Here is a 16,626-nt window from a genome sequence, read left to right on the forward strand (position 1 = left end):
GTAGCGAATGTTATTTTGGCGATTTAAACATCCACGAATTTTTTTAATTCTCCGTTGTCCTTTTTAAGGGTCGGTGAACTAGCTCTTAATGAAAACTCGATTATTTTGTTAAGTCCAGGTATTTCTTTCTTATTCCAGCTGCTCACTCTTCTTGACCACAAATTTAGTGAAAAGAAAGATCACATGACACAACCAACTCAAACTTTCTATTGATTCTGTATCAAATACTATGTTATTTATCGTCGATGGAATTTGTGATAGGGAGATAACTCTCTTAATAAAGGTTTTATCTACCTTTCAAAATAATATCTTATATTTGATTAAATCATATGAACTCAGTTTTAAAAGACTTTCTGTAATAGTCACTCACAGTCATGGGACGATCCTTCAACTTCGAATTTTAACGCACATAGGACGAAACTGCATGCGTTTTTCAATTTCTCTAACCACCAACAAGCTTGCTTTATTCAAATGATCATATGAAGCCTTGTAATCAGAGATCAATGTCTCTGACCTTTGCCAGCAGAATTTGATCAAAGTCAATGACAGTTCCAGCTGCATTTGCCGACCAGCGATTTGCAGAGCAGAGCTGGAAGCAGTGGCGTATGAACTTGGCGTACGTTGTTAGTAAAAAGGCAAATAATAGAAATGAGTTATATTTATTTTTATTTTGTGTCTGCTGCCTCCTGAAACAATAGCAACGCCACACACCTACACCTTTCCTATTACATGAAACTTCAATATTTACTATTAAACTTTTTTTAAGTCAGATCATTTTTGTTCCTTATTACCATGTAATAATAATAGGAATACTTACTTACTTACTTACTTACTTACTTACTTACTTACTTACTTACTTACTTACTTACTTACTTACTTACTGGCTTTTAAGGAACCCTGAGGTTCATTGCCGCCCTCACATAAGCCCGCCATTGATCCCTATCCTGAGCAAGATTAATCCATTCTCTATCATCATATCCCACTTCCCTCAAATCCATTTTAATATTATCTTCCCATCTACGTCTCGGCCTCCCTAAAGGTCTTTTTCCCTCCGGCCTCCCAACTAACACTCTAATGCATTTCTGGATTCGCCCATACGTGCTACATGCCCTGCCCATCTCAAACGTCTGGATTTAATGTTCCTAATTATGTCAGGTGAAGAATACAATGCGTGCAGTTCTGTGTTGTGTAACTTTCTCCATTCTCCTGTAACTTATCCCTCTTAATAATAATAATAATAATAATAATAATAATAATAATAATAATAATAGTAATAATACTAAGTCAATTTAGGACTATGCAAAGTACTTAGAGGCGTTTTTTGCCATAGTTCTCTCATTCTTTGACTGTGGGCTTTTCCCTTTTCAGTCCACGTTATTCCAGCTTTGTTTTTGGTTTTTCCTCTTTGTCAGCTTGCCATTTAACTTTGATTCTAAAGATCTCTTTGTTTAAGTTGTCTTCTTATATGTTTCTTGCCAATTTTAAGCCTTTTTTATTTCGTCAATCCATTTTATAGCATCTGTTTGTGCTTTATTCTATTTTCATAAAATTCAACTAATTGTTTTGTGAGTTTGTCGGAGTTCATTTTTTAATAATAATAATAATAATAATAATAATAATAATAATAATAATAATAATAATAATGTTTTTTTTTCTGGCAGAGGTAAGGCCGTGGAACCTTCTTTTCCACCCAACCAGAGGATGTGTCCATAAAATTTTAACCTTCGTTTTCTAATCTCACTATGAATGTCTGTGTATTTTTTATTTCTTATTTACTTCTGAGTCTGTATTATTCACTTATGACTTTTGGGCCTAAAATTTTCCTGACGATTCTACATTCTTTTTCCTCAGTGTTTTCGATATCTGCTTTTCTATTCAAAACTAACATTTCTGCTCCATTATTATTATTATTATTATTATTATTATTATTATTATTATTATTATTATTATTATTATTATTATTATTATTATTATTACCAATATTCTCCTACCGTAAGGCGAATATCAGGTAAATTGTGGATGAATCCTCGGCTCATCTCGCTAAATATCATCTTACTAACACCAATTCCATCGACGTTAAATAACGTAGTAGTTAATTACAGCGTTGTTAAATAACAATTAAAACATTACCAACATAACAATGACATCAGGAGATATAAGACCAATTCTTTCTCTTCGAATAATCGTTGCTACTTCGTTTCGTATACAAACCACTCTTCTGCCTCTTAGGTATCATCTAATTAGAATCATTAGTCCAACACCTGGTCCTTAGGCTCACATCTGCCGAGTGATGTAACTGGGCGCTAACTTTCGTCAACAGACGTCACTTGTCCTCTCCTTAATTATTTAAACCAACTAAAAATCGTTAATATACTGTAGATTTTCATAATTGTGTTAATTATGTATTTACCTGGACTTATTCAAAACATTTTCAAGAATATTGAAAATAAATAAATAAAATAATTAATTAAATATGAAGACGGGTATATGTAATAGTTTTTGTGACGTGATACAGTAATGACAAAGTGAGGATTGAATTTATACTGTATGACTTGAGGCTTTCCCGGCGTTTGATATAGAATAACTCTTCTCGGGTTCTCAGCCAGGTGAAGAGTTATTCTATGAATTTATACTGTTCTGAAATACGTAAATATTTTTTTATATCCATTGGACTGACTTCTTAAAATAGCTTTTGTAGAATGATCAGTGCAATAATTTAAAGCATGAACGATCTTTGCCTTCTGTTATTTTATGTCGTATAAATGTACTTTGAAAATAAATAAAGCCACCGGCGTAGCTCAGTCGGCTAAGACGCTTGCCTGTCGATCTGGAGTTGCACTCGGATGCGGGTTTGATCCCCGCTTGGGCTGATCACCTGGTTGGGGTTTTTCCGAGTTTTTTCCAACCGTAAGGTGAATGTCAGATAATGTATGGCGAATCCTCGGCCTCATCTCGCCAAATACCATCTCGCTATCACCAATCCCATCGACGCTAAATAGCCTAGTAGTTGACACAACGTCGTTAAATAACGAAGTAAAATAAATAAATAATAATGTACTAACTGTCCGATTTTTCAAGTAATATTCATATTTAACTTAAATCTTATGTTTTTCTTTTAAGAATTAGTGACTTTATTACTGATGACAATTTCATTCATGTATCCTATTCATCTTATGGGAAGAGCCATAGAATACCATGTTTCAAATTCACATAGAATTGACTTCATTATGACTCTCTATCCATTTGAAAGGCCTAAGGATTAGCTAGAGATACATTTTGAGGGTACACTCGAGCGTGAGTTCTTATCCCGTTTCTGCTGATTACATGATTGGGTTTTTTCCGAGACTTTCCTCAACTGTAACGCGAAAGTTAGATCATACCATATCGAGAAAATACTACCTTATTATCACAAAATTTACCACCGCTAGATAACCGCGCAGTTGATACAGCATCAATAAATAACCAATCAAAAGTCAGACTCCTCTATACAAGACGCAATAACTTTAGTTTCTAAAACCTGTTTAACGGGGAAAATGTTTATAAACAACTTAAAAATGAATATAAGTGCATATTTCCTGTTTCACAAGATGTGTTCGAAGTGCCCTCCTTCTAGTATTTAGTATTTATTTATTTAGTATTTATTTATTTAACCTGGTAGAGATAAGGCCGTCAGGCCTTCTCTGCCCCTCTACCTTCTACTGCTGTACATTTTTGGGGACTCCGAAGATTTTAATGTAATTTAATTTCGAGAAGGGGTTACTACGGCCCAGCACTGCTACCTTTCATGATCTATTGCTCTGACCTTTAGCTAGACGTATTCCCAACCTACGCCGGCTGAATACACTAAGGTTCGCTGCGTATCCAGGTTTCGAGCAGGTAATCCCACTCGTCCCTAGGCTAGACACCTCAGTGCGTCGCCAGCCGGTGTTCCGAAAATGCTGTAGAATGATGGCGGAATGAAGATATGTTAACGAAACGATGTATACGCCTAATATGGTGAAACGGGAGAACACCTAGATAAACCCGAACAACAACCTTGTTCACCACAAGTGTCAGTATTTTCAATGAAAAATCCTAGACCTGCCCGAGACTCGAATCCGGATCACCTGCATGACAGGCTGAAGGTCTGACCACTCTGCCAGCGCAGAGAATGCTCCTAAGATTGTTCTGAATTACTTGACTAATCTCTTCTTGTGGAATGTTCGAAATAACTTTGTTGGATAGTTTTTCCCACTTTTGGCATACCTTAAAAGTACAAAACTCGCTGCATCCTATACATATTCTCAAACAATAAATAAAAAAACATAACAGCTTGCATTATATCACGCACGAATGAGTGATCCCTTCAGTAGCTCTATTCTATTATTATCCCTTGAGGGGAGGGTCACGGGTTGGGGGACTGTCCTCGTACGTAGGACGCTTGGGTGAGCCCATTGCGCTACCCGGAATGGATTGATGTGCAAGCTCTAAGGCTCTTCGCGCTACAGATTTACCTGCGGGCCGTCCCTCGAATTCTCCTATAACCTGCAGAATTCCTTCTATCTATCCACGTAAGCATCACTGCGGACCCTCAGCCGCGGTCCCACCAACTACTACGAGTTCCAATGGAAAGCCCACGATACATAGCACTATCACCAGCTTCTAATGACCACACACCACGGGATCCAAGTTCGGTCGTAGCCCGCACCGACTCTATATTGAATACAATATAGGAAAGAAACGGTGATGGTGAAAAAGGAGAAGTGTAATTTTATTATGGCAAAATGAGTCCGAGATACAACGCCGAAAGTCATTCTCAACAATTCTGCTTCAATTGGTTGAGAGAAAATCTCAACTAGATAACTTGTCCCAACTAGGATTTGAATCCGCGCTCTCTCGTTTCACGGTCAGACATGCTAACCGTTATGCCATAGCGGTGGACTTAAGTTGGTCACAACAGATTGAGGTCAACTGCACGCTGCACGGCTGAATTATTTTCCTGGGCACTTATGTCATTTTAGTTGTTAATGCGTGATATGCAAGTGCGATCGAGAAGTCTCTCCGCAGTGCTTGTGTAGCCAATGATGTGTAGCCGAGGATCCACTGGGCAGAGATTTCAAGTGGCAGCACTGGCCGCTAAGCTTATGATGGACTGGGGGTGTGAGATTGTAAAACCGGAATGAACGGGGGAACGCCCAAGCATATGATGGACTGGGGGTGTGAGGTTGTCAAACCGAAATGAATGGGGAAGTACCAACTTTCTACAAGGTTATTAGAACTAATGGAACTGCGGAGGGGAGAGACTTTTCAATCGTACTGTATATCTCCATACTGTCTTCTTTTCATCGCATTCTGTAATGTAAGTTTTAGGCGAACTAATTTAGGTCTCACTCACTCAGCCTAACGCAGTCGTGTCCATTTAGTGAGTTGTGATGCAAACGTGAGTTGCGAGCATTGAGCACTGTAAGACGTAATGTTTTCTCCCTCAACCCCTTCCATTACCCCCTGCATGACAGAAAACCTATGGTATTAGTGGCACTACTACCTTCGCAATGTCTATATCGAAGTCATGTTATTCCGTGTCCATTGTGAAGAAAGAATCTTCCATTCTCAATGGAGTTTGAAAGAAATATTAAATGCCTCATTTGCAAGGTTGTGCGTGGCTTTTCAAAACCAATATAAAACGTCACTATACTATGACTTTGTCACTCTTTAATATTCTTATTTAAAGGGCAAGCTTACCTACATTATTATTATTATTATTATTATTATTATTATTATTATTATTATTATTATTATTATAGAATTGCTTTGCTTATTCCATAGAATCTATGTGTGCGGTAACCTATAAGTATGATGAACATTGTGAAATCAAAGTACAGGATACGTATAGCCTATTTGACAAGACTTTTGAGAAAATTACGTGTGGCTGTATCAGATAATAACGCCAGATTTTCAAGTTGTTTTGTTCTAGTCGATGAAGAAGATTAGGCAACAATAATGGTTAAACATAATTATTACTTATTATTACAAACATACATAAACCAAGTTCTTTACAGTGAACTATTGATTGAATCGATATAGGAACGACGTAATTAATAATTAGTTGATAACAGTTCATTAGTATATCAAATGCTACACAAGAAGCTCTTTGGCTCATGGAAGAGGGTAACACACGTTATATTCATTTTCAATTGTGAAATAGTGTGTAGTGATCATTTACAATACAGTTGACTTCTGTTTAAACCTCAATCAATATCATATTCGGATTAAAGTCTCTTAAAAAAAAAAGGAAATTATGCAGGTACAGAGCTATAGCGTTCTCTTTTTAACTTGTCTGATCATTTTGGTGGAACTGTGTTAATATGATTGCATGCTTGTGAATTTCCTAAAGAACAGACATTTGTTAGATAGTGGTTGCGCACAATTAATTATTTGACAGAAGTTCACGTCGAATAACTGTTTTATTAGTTACCGTGTAAAATATTTGAGAAAGTGTTCGCATTTATATTGAATCGACTTTCATATTATATATTCACTCATAACATTATAATAAAACAGTCAGATACTTGCGATCCATTCTGTATATGGTAATGAAGTTATTAATATATCTGCATTCATAAACGCAAGTGTTTGTCTATCCCACCCAGTTCTTCGAAAACGGTGTGTCATAGAGAAAGATTTTAGACTAAAAACGTTCCATTTTGAGAGACCATCCCGATAAAATTATTGGTTTCTTTTTCAGCCCATTGTGGGCCACTGACCATCGCCATCGAATGGAGTAAATGGAAAAAGTCGAGGGCTTAATGTGAATCTAACGTAACTACAATCGATTGTTTATTCACAACAAAATTCTTAACAGACAATAGGCCTACGCTTATTTCATATGAATTATACCATCATGTTTTGTAGTTACGAAATGTATTATATACAAGATTGTTCAGAACTGAATTACGATTTTTTGTGACTAAATAGAAGAACGAATAATTATTATCGATTTGTGTAAAGACCTAAAAATGTCAATTTTTGTAGTAACGTTAGTTTCACACTAAGTCCTCGAAATTTTGCAATTCATTTTATTTCGTTGTCGAGTAATAATGTACTACGAGCAATATTGTACAGTAAAGCCTTGCTTTTTCTGAACCGACGCATGCGAGATGCGAGGCCCGCGTCGCACAAATCCGGACTACACAAGAGATAGCGAGTGGTTTCTATAACTGCGAGATGCGAGGTCTGCGTACCTCGCAGCCATAGAAACCACTCACTATCTCTCGTATAGTCCGGATTTATGCGAGGCGGGCCTCGCATCTCGCACATCGCATGCGTCGGTTCAGAAAAACCAAGGCTTAACAGGTCGTGGTTACAGATGCGACTTTGCTTTCATAAATGTTTCTCGCACTATGCATATTTTGTTCATTTGATTGTAACTGTCGTACATAAAGTGATACATCATCACCAAGAATATATGGTGTTACAGGTTATGAACAGAATGTTGTTTTCCTCATGTGGAAGGAGAAAGCTATAAGTGACTGTATTTACATGGGCTATGTATGGCCACAGTATTATTTTAATTTTTATCTTCTGCCCAGATGTGCAATACATAATGCAGAATAGAATAACAAACCTACACATAATATGACTCAATTAAAAAAAACAGTATTAACCTTTTGAGCTGTAATGGAAGAATTCACTTATATTTTCATTTGATGAAATAGCTCTAACCCTCAATGTTATGTTATGCATTATTTTATGAATTTTCAGACGACACTACTACGATTTTATTAAGTATCGTTATGATTTTATGGAAAATACACTCAACTCAAAAACATCTTTTTTTCAGGTCGCTTGCGTCAATGATCCTTTCATTGGACCTGATTATATGGCTTATATGTTCAAATATGATTCTACCCATGGCCAATTTCCCGGTGAAGTGTGCGTGGAAGGAGATACATTGATCATTGATGGTAAGTGATAGAAAAAAATATATTACATAAATTTTCACACATTTCCTCATGGATAAATACATAACTATTATATGAGGAGTGCATATTATGAAGATTCTAAGTGCTTTTCAGAAAATTTTATGGAAACACTAAAAAGTTGCATCATAATTGATAGTGTTTTTTTTTTTTTTTTTTAAACATTTAAAGGAAATATACATAACTGAATCTTTAGATACTGTACTAAAAATGCAACATTAGTATTTGAACATGTATTGAAGCAAACTTTCTATATAGACCAGCGGTCATCAGCATACTGCACTCTCGGGCTAGAATCTCTTACCCGTAGGTCTCCTACTACACCACCAGCGTGCACCCGTGGCTGCTGGCGGGTATGCTGTCTCCCTATTCTTTCCTGCCACCTATCTCTTCATCAAAATCTCAGTTCTCTCACTTTCACTTAATAACATTCGTTACTTTGTGTTAATTTCTAAGAATAAACTGCTTCCGTAACATCAGGAAATTCAACTATTTATTTTGTTACCATAGCAACGTTTGTTGTATAAAACAATTGATAGCTGGTGTAACCATGGAGAATAATAAAATCTTTCAGATAGTATACATAAAAATACAGAGTGTCATTTTAAAATGTTTCCGATGACGACTCAAATCGCACAACAATGATATCAAGAATAGTTTGTTTTTGTGAAAAAGTGTCTTTTAAAATATACTCTTTGACGTGTCCGAGTGTTTTTCGAAAAACATTTCCATTTAGCTGTAGCAGAAAATATGCGCCACTTTTGAAACGCCCTATGTATTGCTTTTGCCAAGCTTGTTTCTGTCATTTTAAATAAGAAAACATACTAGATAAACAAAATAGTTTTATTACATCTTACATAAGTGGTGTGGAAAAAATGGTGTGGGGGGGATAGGGGTACAGTTTCAATAAAAGCCTAGTTAAGGAGTACTAAAAAAGAAAAGGTTGGGAACGCTGATGTAATCCTCTCAGCCGTACTATGGCTCTGGAGTTTACTCAGCCTCTAGCAGAAATGAGTACCAGGGGCATTTCCTTGGGGGTAAAGACGACGGGACGTAGGACTGACATCCCTACTGCCATTATATGGGAGCCTTAACCTCTCGTCGCCCTCTGGGCCGATTTTACCTGTCATGAGGTTGATCTTTAGATTACATACACTTTTTGACACGGAGAATGATCGCTCTCCTGTGGCGTGAATCTAAGTGTCGTTCGGGTTAACACGAGATTCACACGATGAAATATTAAGCATCGCGGTCCGAGGATGAAATCAAGTCGTAGCAGCTAGCAGCGACGTATCTGTATGTCACGAAACGACATATTCCCCACGAAGCCTTTATGGCTTACCGATAGAGCTCTTTCTTCTCGTTACAAAGACCTAGTTTCGAATCTCTCCATGTAAAACGCAAGCGTGTAAACAGAGCGCACACCATGATTCCCGAGCTATTCCAAGGTCTCTGAACAGCGACCAATTTCCGTGTCAAAGGATGTACATACAAACATTTTTTTTCTCTCTTGTATGGAGAAAGAACTCGAAGGCTTGCACTGCAAGCTAAGGCTTATTGTGCTTATCACTCCTATTCTATGAATGATTGGGTAGCCCAACGGCCGCGCTCTTGTATAATTACAACACGTCGCACCGTGACTTAACCCGGGCTATGGTATAGATCATTTCAAAGATGTTCAATTGCAACCCGCAGCGCATATTCTTTACGGTCGTTTTTCCTATTTTATATGGAAAGTTATTGACCTTAGCAGAAAGTGTTTGACGTGCGATATCTCCTGGTTCTATAGGCGTTTGGACACCCATGGTATAGATGATGAGATGTGTGAATTAATGATGATGAAATGAGTCCGAAGCCCAACACCGAAATTTATCCAGCAATTCTGCTTCAATTGGTTGAGGAAAAACCCCGAAAAAAATTTCAACGAGGTAACTTCATCCAACCAAGATTTGAACCCGGGCCCGTTCGTTTCATGGTCAGACGTGGTAACCATTACTCCACAGCGGTGGACACATACATAAATTACACCTTTATGTCAAGATAATGGATTATCTTTATCAAATGAACAAATATACTCAATGGCATATCATGGGAAAATACAAATTCATTGAAAATTTAGATTATTGTGTTCTAAACTATGCACTCAGTTTTTATTATTTAGGATATAGGCCTAATGTAAGTTTTAACCGAGATATGACGATAGGTACTTTAATTCAGCTGTACACTGGATATGTGACATTCACAAGCATATAGAGAATAAACAGACATATGTATTTTTTCTGGTAGTGAAACTTGAACCTGAACTTAAAGAGCAACAGTCGCCTGAGTTGAAGTTCTTACGTAATGTAAAAGACCAGACAGTACATAGATAAAACCAAAATAGAAGAAACTAATTCCATACATTTTCCGTAACAGAAAAACTAAAATAATACCGACAAAAATGAATAAACAAATGCAAAGAATGACTCACACTTTCAATGCTGCATATAAACCAAGGGAATTGTGCTAATCCCGCCCAAGACAGGGATATTTACCAATTGTCAATGTGATATTTGTGTCGTCTTAAGTGGAAATCTGACGTAATACTGGTTTCATTCCATGATCTCAATCATGTATGTCCATCTGATTTGAGGATGGAAAATGTCCTAATGGGGGCATAAACTTAACTTCGCCAAACATCTGAGAATAATCGATTGGAAGATTAAGATTGGAATGTTAAATAAGAGGTCAATATTATTGAGAGCTGTGGATCAAAGGAAAGTATAGAGCAGCGGTTCTCAAACTGTGCCTCCCACGGTGCCGTAGCTTGACGGAGGGGGGGAGGGATCAAATAAATGAATAAGACTAGAATTTTTTTTGCAGTTTTATTTCAAATTCAAGTTTTGAATTTAAAATATAATCAAAACGAAAGCATTGTAAGGAAACATTTCTAGAGCATAGATCTAATGACCAATATGCGCCTGCTTTGAATTACACAGCCTATCCAGGTTTGGTTTTATGTTCGAGTAGTCACTCTGAGTTCATTTGAAGTTTGTTTCTATATTTAGATTTTAAAGCAGCTACAGCTGAAAAAACCAATTCGCAAAGGTAAGAAGTGGGAAACGATAACAGTAGACTATCCGAAGCGCTTTTGTTTTAATAAGAGATTAATTTCAAGACAGTTCACTCCAGAAATTCGGTAAAGACTTAATAACAAAATTTGATTTTTCTGAGCTATTTGATGTCGTCTTCTGCGAAAAAGTATTTGCAGAAATAAATGCTCAAGTTTTTAAATGACCCTCCACTATGTTTAGCAAAATGTTTTTTTTTTATCATTCTCTTCCAGCAGGTAACTTTGAATAAATTCACATATCGAGGTAAACATCTTAAAGCAGTTTTGTTTTAAATTGTTATTTTATAATTTATTTTATTTTCTTACAAAAAACGGTGACCCTTTCACTTAAATCAAATATGTTTGTATTATTTCCCTGAAGTTGAAGGTTAAGTGATTTAAATTTTTCGAATATGTTTACTAAATAGGAGAGTTTTGTTTAAAATAACTTGTCGTAGAATTCTTCCGCATGCTTATGACCTTCCTCGCCCAAAAATATCGCTATTTTATTTCTCAGTTCATAGGCGCACTTGAACACCTTACCGGATGACAACCATCTGGATGAAGAATAAAACAACAATGATTTATGTTCAGCTCCCTAATCTTCATAAAGAGAAGCGAAAATTCTTGATTTTAGATGTCTGATTTTTATATAATTAACTACATCAATGGAAAATTTTTTAACAACCCAACAATAATAAAATCTACTGTGATATTCTCAGACAGACACAAACTTTTGCTGCACGGGCTAGAATTGGACACCTTGTTACGGAAGCTTATTTGCATCGCTTTAAAATTATCAGAGTTACCACTATGTCAAAAATGTTTAACAGAAGAAGAAACAATAGAACACAATGTAATAATACCAACCATAAACTGCACGAAAGAATGAAAAACCACTCATTACATGAAATTCTCACCAATCCGCAGCTCTGGACAGTTACACATTTGATCTACAGTGGACATCATGTAATCAACTTATAGCTGGACACACGTATTGAGAAGTAAGAAGTAACAACGTCGGTAACTACTGTCAAAACAATATTTAGCCCAGGATTTAATGATTTCGATGCTAAAGCTTCCCGATGGATCATGCAGTGTGTCCAGATTACTTCTGCCACTCCTGGAGATTCTTTCTTCACAAGTGCTTGTAAACTGTTAGATCTACCAGCTATGACATAACTCCATCGGTGCAAATTCCAGCATAATATTTCCACTGCAAGTTTGCTCTGATAATAGCATCATTTGTAATTCTGAACAACTCGATAGCAGTTGCTATTCCTTCTATAGGTTTGAAAAATAGCAAGTCTTCAACTATTGCATCACTCTAACAGAACCTGATGTAGCAAATCAAATGGGAAATGTTACTGTAGTCTGTTGCTTCATCAGTTTCTATGGCAAATAATTTTCCAGCTAACTCAGATTCAAGTTGTTGCTGAATATCCACAGATATATAATTAATTCATCGGCAAATTGTATCGCTTGACAGAGGAATATTCTTAAGTTGTTTAGCACAATTTTCACCAAACATTGTTTCTGCTATGTCTATAGCAGCTGGTAGAATGAGTTCTGCAATAGTATGTGGCTTTTTTACATTTAGATATTTTATAAGCCTCTTTGTACGATGCCAATAAAGCTCTCTCATTTACTATGAGATCTTTGTGGATATTTGACTTTTGTTTTTCTAAAGATTTCAGTTTTTATGCAAAATAAATCCACGGGGCTTATCGTTATATTTTTTGTGTTAGGGTTTCTAAATGCCTCTTCAATGTATTGGGTTTCATGCTATCTGCAGCAAAAATATTGAAATAAATAACACATTCAGGTTTTTCTTTACCACTTACTACAGTCTTGTAAACCCGAAGTTTAAGTACGCTTGATCATATTTTCGTGTTTTTGATTTTATAACACGATACGCAATGATACTGGCCGTTTTTGATGAAGTAGAAGCTTCTTCATCCGCACACTTACGTTTGCCTCCAATTAAAAATATATCCATATTTATTACACACGTACACTAGCGTTGGTACTCCAAGTGACAAACTCACAACACAGTCGCAATGGAACAACTAACAAGTCACCCGCAGACACGCTGCTTTTATAGTCGCATATTTTCAATCCAGAAAGTTCGAGACTCATCAGTATCTGCCGCGAACATTTGGGTAACAAGAAATAACGTCATAATATGGTGTGACTGTACTACATCGGCAGCGATAGTCAATGTTGCCAACCGAGTTTAAATTTCCGCGTATTGATTTATTCTCATAGGTCTTTCTATCTTATACTTATATTGTGGGCGCAGAATTATCCAAGGCAAAAAAGGGGGCGCGAAATACGAAAGTTTGAGAACTGCCGGTGTAGAGTATCATTCCAGGAATTACTTTTGGGACTAAAAAGAGACATAGATGTAGTTGTCATTTAGAGTAGAATAACCATCGTACATATTTCTAGCAGTTAAAAATGTGTGTCAGTTTTTATGGTGCAAATCTTGATTGCATACGAATAATTATTAATAAATCCTCTAAGGTGGTATTCATAGACATTTCGCAGCACGCGCTACGAGCGTACTAAGCTAGCCCTGGCTATCCACTGGTTACTAGTACAGAATTCATATCATATCCTATCGCTAACACTGGTTTATGAATACGAAAAACGCTGATAATCCACCGAAAGCCCGCTCTAAAAATGTCAAAGAATACGGCCCTTAGGCTTTAACTTCGTCATCAATCGAATCATTGATATATTTTCTACTGACGGAAGTCAAGTGCCCGCCATTGGTTTAATATATAGTATATTTCTACTGAATGATCTCGAAATGTGGTGTCTAAACACATTTTCGTCAATTAGAATATAGGGAAGCTTGTGCAGCGGACACGGAACTGACGGGTCGGGTGAAGCTGCCAAAATGTACATGTCCATTATAATACTTGGCAAACAGTCTATCAAGTTACCCTTTGTTACGTAACTTAACACAATTACTAAAGTATTACGAACAGACATTCCTGATATTAAGACAACAAATTTATGCGAATGTAAAACATCAACATTCTCCTTCAAAATGCCAATTCTATCATTGATGGTAAAAATAAAGGTATGCCCCCTGGACGCCGTAAAGGTACACGGAAGGCATGGCGATAGAGCTCTATGTTTTCATGGCATCGGTACTAGAATGACATTGAGTGGCCAGCAACATGCTCCGAACGCCTTTCAAATTATAAGAAAAATACTTATATTGAAAAACTATTAATTTCTCGCGTTTGAAATGTGATAAATCAGTATAAAGAATGAAGAATGACTACCTAGATAACCTTTGTGGAGTAGGTCTGATTAAATGAGATCAAAATAAGCTTTTTAGTAAAAAGTTTGATCATATATACTTCTTTACGATACAATAGAAATAGATAATTACATTGTTTGTAAGTTAGTGTGTTTGAGTGTATAGCTTATTACAACCAGTAACAACTGAAATGCCAGTAATAATATTTCATTCAGTTTATGGTAGGGCTACATACATTAAAGAGTAATGTTCAAAGCAGGGTGAGAAATTTCGGTGCAACGCTATAAGCGACGCGGCAGAGATTACTTTTCCGACGGAAAAAAACCCATATAATTCGATGGTGTTCGAGTGAAGGGGTTTAGTTATTTTTTGTGCAAATAGAGTTGTGTTCCCTAGGTCAAAACACAAGTTAAATTCTGCAATGCTTAGGAAAAGTGGCATAAGTCAGTTTCCACAAACATTTTTTATTAATTTATTGACAACTTACGGAACATTTGCTCGCTTGGGAAAAGAGAATTAAGTATTTCTCCCATTACAATAATTCATACAGAAGAAAATCAAATCGACATAAACCATGTGAAGACAGTTTTTTTCCTTCTTCTGTAAAATTAACATTTTTGACTTGTGCCACTTTTCCCGAGCACTACAGAATTCTACAAGTGTGCATGCATGCATACATACATACATACATACATACATACATACATACATACATACATACATACATACATACATACATACATACAGATATATACATACATACCTACATACATTGATACATACACGTATCCATATGTACACACATACATACGTACATCGACTTATAAGCAAAAAGCATTAATTTACAATATATTTATTACCTCTGGGAAAGAAGGCCTTTTGGAAATTCTTAACAAAATTTAATCCTCTAAATATTATTTTTAGTAAGTTGTTTCTCTTTATGTGTATTTAGTTTTTCAATTCTACGTTTGTACACATACATTATGTACATTGTATTACACGCCTTTTTCTCAGAAGTAATATTTTGACTTAACTTCGGTATTGGTGATCACACCTGAAATCTCAAGAGCTAGGCATGTTATTGACAATCGTATGTTTGTTTTTGTCTGCTTTTACTTCCTTGCGATGTTGAAATTTCACTTGACCTACGCACCAGACAAATGGACCTACATGTCACGTGGGATCGGCATAACGTCGAGCCTCTAACTACAATATAAGACATAGCTATTACCGTGATAATCGTAATGAAACAAAATAGCATTTTCTAATATCCCTAGCAATTACTGTATATTTCGCTGTCACATCGAAGCGTGTCACCTTAAGTAGCTTTTCAGTCAGAACCACCCGCTTTTAAATAAATTAATGCCTGCAATTTATATTTTTCCGGATTTTTCTTCCTCATTTTATTAAGTCTGAGATAACTTATTTTGTATGAGCCTCTTCTTTATTATTAGGCTACGTTTCATTAAAGAAAATTAACTTTTCGTTCCTTTTGATTATGTTAGATAACATGTTAAATTAAACACTAATTTATAAAGCACATAGATTCTCGTGTTTTTATAAACATAAAAGTTCTTCGGATTGTACGAAGGCGAATCGAAAAATCTTTGCCCCTATTTTTTTCAGCTACAACAATAAACATACAGAGAAATCAAAATACAGGCAGTGTGCTAAGTGCCTTTAACTATACTTTGACAATCACAACCCCGATTCAGACATTCGTCCCATTGCACCATTATACTTCGTCCCATTTTGTCTGACAAGAGAAGTAAACATTGCAGGCAGAGGAGGAGAGAAGTATAATTGCTATTCAACCACAATGGCAGAGGTCTCATTCCACGCTTGTCTTGAAGTTGGGCGGAGTAGAGCCCTTCAGACCTCCCAACTTCAAGGGTGGAATGAGGCCTCTGCCATTGGTTAAATAGCAATTATACTTCTCTCCACCTCTGCCGGCAATGTTTACATCTCTTGTTAGACATTATGGCACGAAGTATAGTTTGGAGTTGCCGCTGTTGTAGAATTCGGTCAGTCGTGAGCGGAACCACCGCCGGATAGCGGTCTTCGCGTCACGTCGTCGGAAATGAATCTCTGGCCTGCCTGGAACTTCTTCAGTGGACCGAACACGTGGTAATCACTGGGGGTGAGGTATCGACTATACGGTGGATGCCCCATAATCTCCCATTCGAATGACCGGCCGAATTCTACAACAGTGACATCTCCAAACTAGTGCGATGGGACAAATGCCTGAACCGCATTGTGACTATGTGGAAAAATGGTCAAACACTGCCTGTAAACCGTGT

At 36.5% G+C, this 16,626-nt stretch overlaps 1 protein-coding gene across 5 annotated transcripts in view; it reads left to right on the forward strand.

Moving 5' to 3' along the window:
- The window catches only part of LOC138709663 (glyceraldehyde-3-phosphate dehydrogenase-like), a 141,447-nt gene that overhangs the window by 86,466 nt on the left and 38,355 nt on the right, over positions 1-16,626 (forward strand). For all 5 annotated transcript variants that reach the window (XM_069840603.1, XM_069840604.1, XM_069840602.1 and 2 more), the window contains one exon: positions 7,820-7,943. In XM_069840603.1, the coding sequence (XP_069696704.1) occupies positions 7,859-7,943 (85 nt within the window). In that variant the 5' untranslated portion in view covers positions 7,820-7,858. The remainder of the gene's footprint in view (positions 1-7,819; positions 7,944-16,626) is intronic.

Source organism: Periplaneta americana, chromosome 11, assembly GCF_040183065.1.
Source record: "Periplaneta americana isolate PAMFEO1 chromosome 11, P.americana_PAMFEO1_priV1, whole genome shotgun sequence".
Classification (NCBI taxonomy): domain Eukaryota; kingdom Metazoa; phylum Arthropoda; class Insecta; order Blattodea; family Blattidae; genus Periplaneta; species Periplaneta americana.